The sequence below is a fragment of the Vidua chalybeata genome, chromosome Z, assembly GCF_026979565.1.
Source record: "Vidua chalybeata isolate OUT-0048 chromosome Z, bVidCha1 merged haplotype, whole genome shotgun sequence".
NCBI classification, from domain to species: Eukaryota; Metazoa; Chordata; class Aves; order Passeriformes; family Viduidae; genus Vidua; species Vidua chalybeata.
The window spans coordinates 7,797,530-7,809,997 of record NC_071570.1 but is presented as its reverse complement, the minus strand read 5'-3'; the positions used below and the strand labels follow the sequence as shown (position 1 = coordinate 7,809,997).

Sequence of the window (12,468 nt, the reverse complement as noted above, 5' to 3'; positions counted from 1 at the left end):
CAGCACCAGGAATGTCCCCCCTCCTCCCCCAGGTTAAGTTACACAACCCCAGCTTTATTTTTTGCTCTTAGAGAATTGCTGCAGCTGCCTCACGGACAAAGTCTGTGCAGAGGAGTGTGACTTGTCAGTACATCAGGTTCTGTGCTGGGGTGCTTCAAGAAACTTCTCAGGCTTTTATTTTTAAAAAATAGGAATAAGCAGAAGTTCTTATTGAAAAAAAATCTTGGCTTTTGTGCTTGAGCAGCCTGAAATTTATTCACTTAACTTCTTCAGCTATTCCAAAATTAAATACTGCACTTGTAAACATATATGTCCAATTTGTTTTGGAATAAAGCTCTCCTATGAGTTATTTATAAAAAGCAAAACACTTTCTACCTACAGATTTAGTCAATTATGCTATTATAAGATATACATACTTTACATAAAGGTGTTAATTTATCCAGAACAATGAATATGAACCAGATAGAAGGCTTAGTCTTTAGTCACTAAATTACTTTTACTTTTGTCAAAGAACACTTCGTAAAATATTCCCTGTGTGTCTACAAGGGTCCTTCAATGCCAGCCCAGTGTCCTTCACGTGAGCACCTTTTACCATCACTACAGGTGATGAACAAAGCATTGCAGTGGCTCTCTTATCCTGTTTGTGTAGCATCCATAGACTATTCTGGACAAGTGCTGTGTTTCACCCACACAAAGGGCCTGACAGATAATGGATTCTGGATTTTGCATCCCTTTCACCCAGTCTAACATCAGATTGTACAGATTTGTGTTCAAAGCAAATGTGACACAGCAATATTTAATAGTTTTACCACATAAAGCTCAGCTAAACATGCACCAAAGAAGGCTTATTGGCTGCTACCTAGCAAAAGATGATGTTTAGTTGGCCATAAAAGCATCTAGTAATAGACACAAACTTTTCTTGGAAGTAGCTGATTTCTCATAATCGTATTATGTTCCTCTTCCATAAAACACCTCCTTCACAGTATGTTTTTTTACTAGAAGGAGATCCAGCACAGAGTTTAGATGACAACCATACAAAACCCACTAGTTACACAGAGTTTGCTCCAGATTGTTCCCCCTGTACTTAGTACTGGTGAGGCCACACCTTAAGTGCTGTCTCCAGTTCTAGGCCCCTCAATTCAGGAAGGACACTGAGGTGGTGGAGCAGGTTCACAGGTCAGTGAAGATGGTGAAAGGTCTATGAGGGGAAGTCCTATGAGAAATGGCTGAGGGAGCTGGGGGTGGTTAGCCTGGAGAGAAGGAGGCTCAGGGTGATCTCATCACTCTCTATTACTGCCTGACAGGAGGGTGTGGCCAGGTGGGGGTGTGGCCATCTTCTCCTAGACAACCAGTAACAGGACAAGAGGACACAGTCTTAAGCTACACCGAGGGAGGTTTAGGTTGGACTAGGAAGAACTTCTTCACAGAAATGGTGATTAGACATTGAAAAGGACTGCCCAGGGAGGTGATGGAGTCACTGTTCCTGAAGCTGTTCAAGGAAAGACTGGATGTGGCACACAGTGCCATGGTCTGGTTGACACCATAGTGTGTAGACACAGTCTGGACTTGATCTCAGAGGTCTTCTCCTACCTAACTGATTCTGTGAAACATTCTTTGTAAAGCACAGAAGTCACTGCTCTGTTCTTTATAAGAAAAGGAAAGAAAAAAAACCTCCAAGACTTAATTATAACCCCAGCTATGAACTAAAGCAATCTGAACAAAAAAACTACACAATCTGAAATAAATTGGAGCATGAAAAAGTTAAAGATACAACAGAACTGACCTCCAGCTAAAGCTTTGCTAGATTTGCTGTAGTATAACTTAGAGGCTCTCCCTAGCATAATTTCTGTTTTAAAAGCAGACACTAGCCATCTTGGTTAGTACAGGTTAGATGTAGCCATGTCAAAAATACTTCACTGTTCTCTTGGGAGAAAAGCATGGATGGGACACTTGTGGACATGGCTTAGTGGTGAACATAGTGGTGGGTGCTAAGCTGGTGGTTGGACTTAAGCGTTTTTTTCCAACCTTAACAATTCTGTGTTTCTAAGGAGGTGAAAGTCATCCTCATGCTCAGCAAAGTTGGCAGCTGCAGGGGACAAGATGAAACTGAACAAGGCTGAGACACCAGGAGCACCAAACAAGTCACATGTGCTGACCTCATGCGAGCCTGCAGTCATGACTCAAATACAATTATTCTAGTTTAAGAAGAGTTGAAGGAAGAGGGAGAAACCTGAGGTGAGCTTGGATTCCAAGAGATTCCAAGACAAATAAAGAGGCCTGGTGGCATGACTATGACAAGTCTTTTGTGGCCAAGCATACCAGAGCTTTCCTCCATGCCTCTGCCATTACACAGAGCTGATCCCACAGGATGTGGCATTAGCTGCCTGGACAGCAGGTGAGATCCCAGATGCGGCGCATGTGCTGAAGACATGCCCGTGTGACATTTCACTGCATCCCCATGAGGCACAGGAATGGGCAATGCTGTGCTTTAGGATGGTTACTCATGATCCTTACCCCAGCCTGACCTGGTCCATCATTCAGGAATATATCCACAACTGCCAGCAGGAACCTCCCTGGTGGAGGAAGGTGCCACACACCCCTAGCATTCATCCCACCACAGCTTCTCATGGCTTTTGTTGACCACCAGCAGCTTACTTAGCTGTTTTCTGTAGGCAAAATATGGTCTCTGGTTGAAGAGACCAAGCATATCATTTACATTAGAGATGTGAAAAAAAGTGAACTACTTAGTAGGTGTGGGATAAGCCTGCAAGTTGGGTGAAAATTAACAGTCATTTATCCAAGCTGAACATTAAGCAGGCTGCCTTGAATCCATGAAATTGGAGTATCACCTCGAACAGCAACAGAACCCAGGTTTATTTCATAACACTGAGAAGAAAGCCGCCAAGACCAGCAGACTTCTTACCCCATCCCTCCTTAGTGGCAGCTGGTACAACTCCAATCTCTTTCCAAATGGAGTATAGTTATGGATGATATGGGTACAAGACCATGTACTTAGCTATTACTGTAATTTAAAATTGATCTCCAGATCTGCTTTTTAGCCTTTTGTGAGTCTGCCCATAAACCTCTGAAGGTCAAAACCATCTTCAGTATCAAAATATATTCAATAATACAGCCAGTTTCAAAATTCAAAAGCCCAAATGCCCACAGCCTCAAACAAGTCTACCCTATCTACCTAGTTTTTCCCAGTAGTGCCACTACTGTTGTACTTCAGGCCAAAGCCAGCCAAGCTTCATCCACACAAATCAAAGACTGCAACCAGCATGAAAAAAAAGAAAATCTGTTAAACTTCACAGAAAGTATATTAGTAAAATTTTGAAGGACATAAGCTTTCAGTTTTCTGGCAGAGACTGAGAAATGGAAATAATTCCATATGTTGGATAATACAGAACTATAAAATATCTAGGTTCACTTAGAAGGGCTTTCAAAAAAAAAAAAAAAAGTAGCAACAGGTCCTCTACAGACAATTGTTTAAACATGGCTGTGGTTGACTCAAGAAACTTAGAGAACTATACAAGAGAAGAAACATTACCATCATCCACTGAAATTGAACAGTTAAGTTCAGTAAGAGTTGTCTCTCAACATCTTTCTTATTTAGCATTTTGAGTAACATGGACACAGCAATAAAAAATAAGGTTAGGCAGAGATCCCACTGAAGTTGCAATATCATTAAGAACAGACTAGGCTTTTTCTTTCCACCTTAAACAAAAAGTGCCATGCACCTTCATCTGGGTAGGGGCATTTTGTTACCACAAGAATGACAAATTAGAAGGGATTTAGATAATAGCTACAAGATATTTAAAAAGTACAGAAGAGATGTCAGCCTCTCAAGTTATACTGCTTAATGCATTGCTGAAAGGTAGTCAACTACCAAATGTGGGTCCAGTTACTCTTTTGCAGAGAAGTAGCTGGGAGCACAGAGATGAAATTCAGTTTTCTTCAATCATTATAAGAAGCCCATTCTTTTAATAAAGGTGAGTGCTTTTACAGATAGTTATTCTAGCCAAGATAAGCAAACACTTGTGCACCAGTGTGGTTTACATCCATGAATAAGGGGCTTATACGAGCAGTCTTCATGCAAGAACAAATGTGTATTCAGAGAATGTATTGTAAGTCAGAGCTACTCCGTTGCATGTCTTTTGATTTGACAAGGCCAAGGAGGGTACTGCAAAAAAGAATATTATTTCAGCTTTTACCTAGGTCTGACAGCAAAAGGTTTCTAGCTGCAGAGATGTCTGAAGATTAATTTAAAACCAAAGAATTTTAGCACAATGGACAAGTGTCTATCATTCAAAAATTGAACCAAGTGACACAACTGATTAAACTGCCACGTTTCAAACCGTGGCAGAGAGTTTTGCATCTTAACCTCTTCAAATATTTTGCTACAATGAACATTAAAACATATATTTTAAATACTTAACTAGGATACGTAACTAAGGGAAGAGTCATGAAGCTACTGCAAATATGTCCTTACTGTTATCAACTTGAATTTCTCAAACAAAACCTATTTACCTGAATATCTAAATTACCCGTACAATTTTAAGACAACAAAGCAGTCCAAAAGGAACATGTCAAGCTTTTAGTACTGAAAGCTTAAGTAGTAAGGTACAGCCTGCCTGCCAGGCAGCCTTCTCTTTCTAAACCACAAATACTACGATGCCTCCAAGTGTCACCCATTTAACATTCAGCCCCATTTATGTTCTTGTTCCCTGGGTAGAAGCTTCAATTTAAAACAAACTCCCAGGAAGTCTTGAGGCCACATTTCTTCAAGTCAAGCAAGATTCCAAAATATCCTAAACACACTGTAATTTAGTAGCTCTCATTTTTCTTCCCTTTGTAAGCCACTTTAGGCAAATGCATTTTAAATATTTCAGCAACTGTGACAACAGGCAATCAATCAATTTAGTTACTCTTGGCTACTAGTGATTCAAGGGTGGGTACACAGTGCCAAAGTTATTACTATCAAACTGGCCTGGTGAGCTGGGATGTTCTCAGCAAGTCACTACCAAAAAAGCTTAGCAAGATTAACTGCAATTCCCCTAACTCATAATGCTGGATAAAAACACTAAGCCTAAACATGAAGCAGCATTCTGGAAACAGCTGACTAGTTTTGTGTACATGCATGTGTGTATGTACACACCTAAGCTCAGGCAGCCCAAATCATAAGAGCAGCTGTATTTATGAGTCACGTCACCTCTAGTCCATCCACACTACAGACAATGTGTAACTGTGACATTTCCAACTTGAACTCAGCTACATTTAAGTTTGCATAAAACCTCCATCATTTTTCCCATACCATTAATTACCCTGAACACCTGATGAACACGCCATAAACCACACAACAAAACTGCACATCAAAGATCAGAGTTAAGGTTCTGCAAGCATGTTTTTTCCTGGCATTCTCTACCCTTCAGATGCAAAATAAGCACTGCATAGTAGACCTGAAGTGCTATTAAAGAGAAGGTACCCTGTGTGAATATATTAACACATAAAATAGTAAGGCAGCATAAGAGCCACTTCAGAAACAGCAAGGTAAAAACATACTTGAGTTTTTGAAAAGTTACAGATGTGTAAAATTCTCAGACACTGGGACAATATCACTGCAATACTGTATCTAAAGGATTTATGCACAAAAAAAAAATTTAGAAAACCCCACTCTAATACTATATAGTCAAAAATTTCCATTAATTCCTATAATATGAACCACATATAAGTCTACACACTTTCAGTTACTATCTCTTGAACAGCCAGACAAGAAGTCCCAAGAGGCACAGTTCCTTGCATTGTTACCCAAGAAAAAAACCTAAAACTCAAGTTCTATTTTACCTTACCAAAGGACCACTGCACAAAAATTAGGCAAATGAACAGTACTTGATTTACAGATATGAAAAGTTTTCTGGTTTATTCTAACGGGATAGAAGAGTTGGGTTGTGCTACAGCTCTCCTCTTGCTGTACAACAGGACCCAACTGCACATGATCTCCTATGTTAAGGCAGCATCAGAACTGGAAACCACTATCAGTACTTCTCAGCACACACCACAGTCCTACCTGGATCAGAGGAGCCCTAGGGAAAAGACTGGGGGATAGCTATCACCATGACTTAGCCCATCTCCTCCTGAGAATACACTGATGTCCAGAGCAGGCTACAGGATAGGGGAGTAGTCTGTGCAACCCAGAGGCACAGCCGTCCAAAAAACTGTATGCAACAGCAGAGTGAGAAACAATGAGGTATTCCCCAGGCCTGAGAGTCTGGGATCATATCTCTGCTTTTGATCCGTGAGCCAACATCGGAAGAAGTCTTTTGCTCCCCTGCCTGCTGACAGCTTAGAGGGTCCTTGGCTTCTGAGACTGAACAGGAGCTCCACAGACCTGGAGCAAGGAGGGCTCTACTGACCTGCAATACCACGTCCCTTTGCTGCACTAAACCACTGCTTAATAGCATCAATGATACCTAAGGACAACAAATATAGATCAAATAGACAGAGAGAAACTCTCTGCTTGCAATGCAGAGGCCTACAGAAGGCAGTTTTTTTGTTGACACTACCTAACATTTTCATCCTGGCATTAAGAATATTTTTGTGGAATTAAATGTCCTACCAATTACATAATTCAAAATGCTTAGAAGACTTCTATTTGCTTAATTTTAAGCTTCATGAGAAGTAGACTACCATACCAACATGGTGTTCATTCTTGTCATCAGTTATTGGTAACTGATTGGTTCTCCATCTATTTCCTGCTCTGAAATCTTAACACATTTTGCAAGTTCCTTTGAAATCAAATCACCTGGAAGAAGCTGAGATACAATAAAGAACTCTATACAGCACAGGGCTAATGAATTACAAAAAGCATGGGTAACAATGCCTTGACAAGTATTTAGCCCCCAAATTACTTGACAAAACTAATCATAATGCTTGATGTTTTTCTCTCCTTCCACCTGATGCGTCAAGGCTTGTTCCTTCAAGTAGGAAAAGTATCTTATAAAATAAACTACTTTAAGAACTATGAAACAGTAACTCTAACAGTGTAGTTAATTTTTCTTATTTCCTTTCATGCTAGGTATATTCATTTTAATTTACCCAGCCTGAATCACCTCTGAAGGAGTTTTTAATATTGACTTTTTGTCTACATTAAACGTGCTTCTTAACACAGTGTACTTGGTCAAATCATGCTTCTGGAGCAGTGCTAATGAAGTTTCTATTTGTATAATTTCTCACTTGTACCTTCCCTGAAACCCTGGCTCTCAGCACAACTGCAATACCATGCAACTAAAAAATATCAGAAGGCCTGTCTTTTTCAAAACAATTAAAAGCTCTGTTGCTAAGGTACAATTGCACCAAACATTCAGGACCTCAAATAAGCCATCAGGAAACACTTTCTAATAGTCCTGCAAATATTCACTGTTTGATCAAAGCATTGGGCAGAAGTTCATCAATCTCGAGGCTCTGAAGGCTCAAGCATTAAAGAAAGACACTGGATTTCAAGATAGAGAAGAATGGTCACCTGAGATGGTAAAGATTTCACCATGCGCAGCCCTCAGCAATTGAAATCTATCCCACATAGTACCCATCAGCCCCAGATTACAGCATTATAACCTTTCTTGTGGTGGTCCCCATTTATGTATCAGCTGCCAAAACTAAACATGAAGTTCTGCCATGTAGCAAAGGACCCTCTCAGATGAACCAAAGATGCCTACGGCATAAAGGTGGCATTGATGAACTGATCACACTTAGTTCTGCAGATTATGGCACATTCTGATTCTCTGCTGCTCAGGCACTGCCTGCAAAACCAGACATATTTCCATCATTTCCAGAGCAATTCAGAACTACCATACAGACCACTGCAATCTGATCTAAAGACCCATGTTAGCACACCATGTCCTTCAAAGCTGAGCCAAGAAAGAAGCAATAGTCACTATCTGTGACCTGGACACAAAGCATTTCATTCTGAGAAAAATCTTTCCTTTGGTACTCAAAAAGCTCAGCAAGTGAATCAGATGTAAGCAACATTTTAGACATACAAGATCTACCAACAATTCACCTTTACACTCTGTGAGCGAGTCTGGGACCAAACACCAATTTCACCTAGTGCAGTCCAATACCCGTGGCCCAGTAAAAGTGATTCTGCTATAACTTTATAGTTATATAGTTATAGTTATATAGTTATTGCCAGTCAAACTGGCAATTTCTTACTGCCAGCAGCTGAGGGACAGACATTTGCTCTTATCACAGCCTCTTTGGAGGACCTAATATCACGGCCCTGAACTGTTTTTCCCTTGCCAGCAAAGAAGAGAGGTAACCAGTGCATGGAATAGCTCAACTCCTTCCTTGAGGATGATAGTCAGGAGCTTTAAGGATTGCTCAAAACATTACAAAGCAATTCAGCATGACTGGGAATACAGTCGCTAAGTAAGACAAAGGTTGATGTAACTTGCACTTCAGATGTCCACCCTCAGCTGATCACATGAATGGGGTGAGGGGCTGCTGCATGTTCCCTTGCTGATGCATGCTGCTCTTCATATAGCTGTTGCTCCTGGAGGCTGATCTAGATGGCAGTCCTAAACCCTGAAGCACTGCAGCAGATCTGGGCATGCAATATTAGCTGATAAAATATACTTAGGCACTGTACTTGAATTTTTAAGAAATCCCTGAATTTAGTATAGCTAGCATGTTGATAACCTACCATTTAAACAAAGATTCAAGGGGACTTGTTCTGTGCTTCAATTTAGCACATGTTAGAGCTACAGGACTTGCAGCTGAAACCAGAATCCTCTGAACCAGCTTTAGACAGTAGCTTCTGTCATGGGGGTGCAGAGAGAGCACTTCCCTCATTTCAGTTTATTCTACTAGTTCAACAACCCAGAGAGAAAGGTCTTATCTCTACAAGAATAAACAAGGTGCCAAAAATTGATGTGACCACCTCTAAGAGCTCCCAAAACACAAATCAAGCAATAGTATTCCCCAATCAACCACCCCTAACACCTTCTTTATTAAAGTCACCTTAACCCCAAGTTTTCCTTGAAGTATTTGTGCTCTACCTTAACTAGAAGCCTGGGTACTTTCCTTCAATTCCTTCTGTTAAACTACACTTCAAGTGGAACACAATTCCCAAACTCTCACTGCCACAAAGTTGAAAGAAGTTACATATTGTAATTGCATCTTTGAATTTGCACTTTCCTAACCTTACTAAACTGAAAATACGAAACAAGATAAAGCTAAATATTTCATCAAGTTAAGAAATATGGAAAATGAAATGCATGCAAGGTGAGCACTCATTCAGAGCAGCATGTACAATTAATATATTGCAGGAGTCACCTGTCAAATAAAGTTAGAGTATTATTCTTATCTCCAAATGATTCCATAAGCACAGTCTAACACATCTGAAGACCTAAGACAAAGAGAGCCAAGAATATCACTTCTCACAGGACTCCTCCTTCCTTTTTCAGAAGTCAAGATGCATAACCAAAGACCAGACACTACAAAAATCCGCCATGCACGGCTCCTCATGGAGGAAGGATGAGACAGAAACAACACACGAGAGATTTCAGCCACTGCACTTGAAGGGCATCCCACTGCTGAGGAGGGGTGGAAGCATCATGAAACCTCATCTTCCCACTCTCAAAACAACCATCACAGGATTGGTCAAAAAAATTTAGAAGAAAGGTGCAGCAGTTCAAGGACATCAAATACCCCAAAACCCAATCATAGTGCTGAGGTAAGGCAACTGGGAGCCTTGCCTAAATCTACACTTGTTAACACACATCCCAAATTACTTCTCAGGCAGCTTCAACTTCTTTCCAGGAAAAACTGCAAATATGCAGTGCAGAGAGCTCCCCAACCAAATAAAACTAATTTAATCAGTCATGATTTCTTTGAAAAAAAAATGGATGAGTAATGTAAGTGCAGGAAGAGGTCACCAGACCATTCGGATGTAAAGATGACACTGTTACCAGTGACAACCAAAGACTCCAGCAACTTCCTGAATAAGTAATAATGGAGGTGAGTCTAAGAATACACCTATCACACCTACATGAGTAAGCCAGCCAACTCATTACAAAAGGCAAGTCTTATGCCAAAAGCGTTCCTTTCCTTCCAAACAATGAGGCCAAACTGAACATGACTCAAATCTATTATTCCCAAAGCTACAGGTTATTTTGGTTTTGTGGAACAAAGCTCTTAAACCTTGACCTGTGGAGGCCAAGAGGCACTGAAGGTGCACGTTAGTCAAGCAAAGACATCATCCAAATTTTTTTTTTCAGTTTGCGAGAAGCCGAAGGGCATGAAACGGGAGATGCCGGAGCCACAACTAAAACAGTTAACTGCTAGAAGAAGCAAGCTCATGGGGACAATACTTTGCCAGAGATCAAGCAGATACCAAGCACAGAGGAGTGTGCCTAATGCAACACATCTTCTGCAGGCACAAAGGTTTTCCAATTGCCTGTTTTAAGAAAAAGGTGCAACTCCTCCTCCTCCTTGTCCAGTTGTTTTGATAATTTAAGTACACTCCCTTCACTTCTCTTCTGGGATGGCTGTGCCAGATTTCTCATTTGCTGTATTCACAAGAGTGGAAATAGCAACCACAAAAGTATTTTTGTATTAATAGGAAGGCTGAGAAAGGAATTTAATCTACCTTCACCCATTATGTGTTGCTGCAGCCGTTTGAAGGCTGCCTTCTTAAAGTGTGAAGAGGAAGAACACAGGAGTAGAAAAAAAATTGTGCCAAACAGCCCTGAAGCCCATGGAGTCCTGAGGAAAACACTGCCTTTACCCTGAATTAGCCATCAATGAGTGAAGCTATCAAGGGATGGCTTGGAAGCACCTTACTTTGAAATAAGTATCACAGAATCATAAAATGTTTGGGTTGGAAGGGACCTTGAAGATGATCTAGTTCCAACCCCACTGCCATGGGCAGGGACACCCTCCACTAGACCAGGTTGCTCCAAGCCCCATCCAACCTGGCCTTGAACACTTCCAAGTGTGGATGGGGCATCCACAACTTCTGTGGGCAATCTGTGCCAGTGCCTCAATATCCTCACAATGAACAATTTCGCCCTAATATCTAAGCTAAACCTGCTCTCTTTCAGTTTGTACCCACTCCCCCTTGTCCCTAAACGCTCTTGTAGATAGTCTGGCCCCATCTTTCCTCTAAGTTCCCTTCAGGTACTGAAAGAACATGGAAATACGGGACTAGATGATCTCCAGAGGTCCCTTCCAACCGTAACAATTCTGTGACATACACACAGAGCAGAGCCCAGAGGCAACTTGGGGCGGGAGGGGCGAACTCTCACCCTACGCCGAGGTTCCCACAGGAGGCTCGTGGGGCTAAAAGAGCAGATTAACAGCGCAGCGGCGGTTGTGGCGCGGCTCCCCCTCTGCCCAGGCCGTGCCCGTGCCCCCTCCCGCAGGCCCGGCCCCGGCCCAGCCCCACACCGCGGCCCGCGGCGCGGGGGAAAGGCCCGTACCTTGAAGTACCCGCCCTCGTAGAGCGTGTTGGGGGGCCCGAAGATCGCCACCTCCCAGTTATAGAGGTCGGACTCGTCGACCAGGGTGATGCGGAAGCCCTCAACCGGCTCCTCCTGCAGCGACTTCAGCTCCAGCATCAGCGCCTTCTGCGAGCTGCTCATCTGCTGCTGGGCCATGGCGCGGCGCGGCCCCCGCCGCGGCCGCCTCCTCGCTCCCGGTGCCGCTCCTGGTGCTCCCGGTGGTCCCGGTGCCGATGGTGCCGGTGGTGCCGGTGCCGCCCCCGCCCCTCCCCGCGCTGACGGCCCCGCCGCCGCCACTTCCTTTTGTGACGGCGCCGCTCGCGCTGACCTCAGCGCGCCGCGCCGGCCCCGCCCCCGCCGCTCCGTTAGCCCCGCCCCCCGCGTCCCGGGCCACGCCCCCGCCGCACGCCCGGCCGTGCCCCGGCGCAAAGCCAGGCCACGCCCCGCCTCGCCCCGGGCCACGCCCCGCTGCCGCGCGCCACGCCCCCCGCCGCGTGCCCTTAAAGGGGCCGCGCTCGCCGGCGCTGCGGCCGTCCGGGGGTACGTGTCACGTGGTGAAAGTGGGAATGGGAATGGGACGGAGGGTTGTGGTGTAGCGGGGGTGGGGAGTCACAAAATCACAGCATCAACTAGTTTGGGAAAGATCTTTGGCAATGTCATAGTCCAGCCTATGACCCAGCACCACCACTGAGTGCCACGTCCAGTCTTTCCTTAATCAACTCCAGAGACAGTGGCCCCATCACCCCCCTGGGCAGCCCATTCCAATGCATAATGACCCTTTCTGTGAAGAAATTCTTCCTAATGTCCGCCATAAGCCATCCCTGGCACAGAAAGAGACATTAAGGCATTAGCTAGTGTCCAAAGGAGGGCCTCAAAGATGATGAAGGTTCCAAAGGGCACTTGGCACGTCCAGCCTGGAGGAGACTGCAGTTCCTCGTAAGAGGCAGAGGACAGGCAGGCACTGACCTCT

At 43.5% G+C, this 12,468-nt stretch overlaps 1 protein-coding gene across 1 annotated transcript in view; it reads right to left on the bottom strand.

Annotated features, from left to right (window-relative positions):
- The window catches only part of UBE2R2 (ubiquitin conjugating enzyme E2 R2), a 54,764-nt gene extending 42,983 nt beyond the window's left edge, over window positions 1-11,781 (bottom strand). The window contains exon 1 of the mRNA XM_053931880.1: window positions 11,478-11,781. Coding sequence (XP_053787855.1) covers window positions 11,478-11,654 — 177 coding nt within the window. The 5' untranslated portion in view covers window positions 11,655-11,781. The remainder of the gene's footprint in view (window positions 1-11,477) is intronic.
- Window positions 11,782-12,468: the final 687 nt, after the last annotated feature.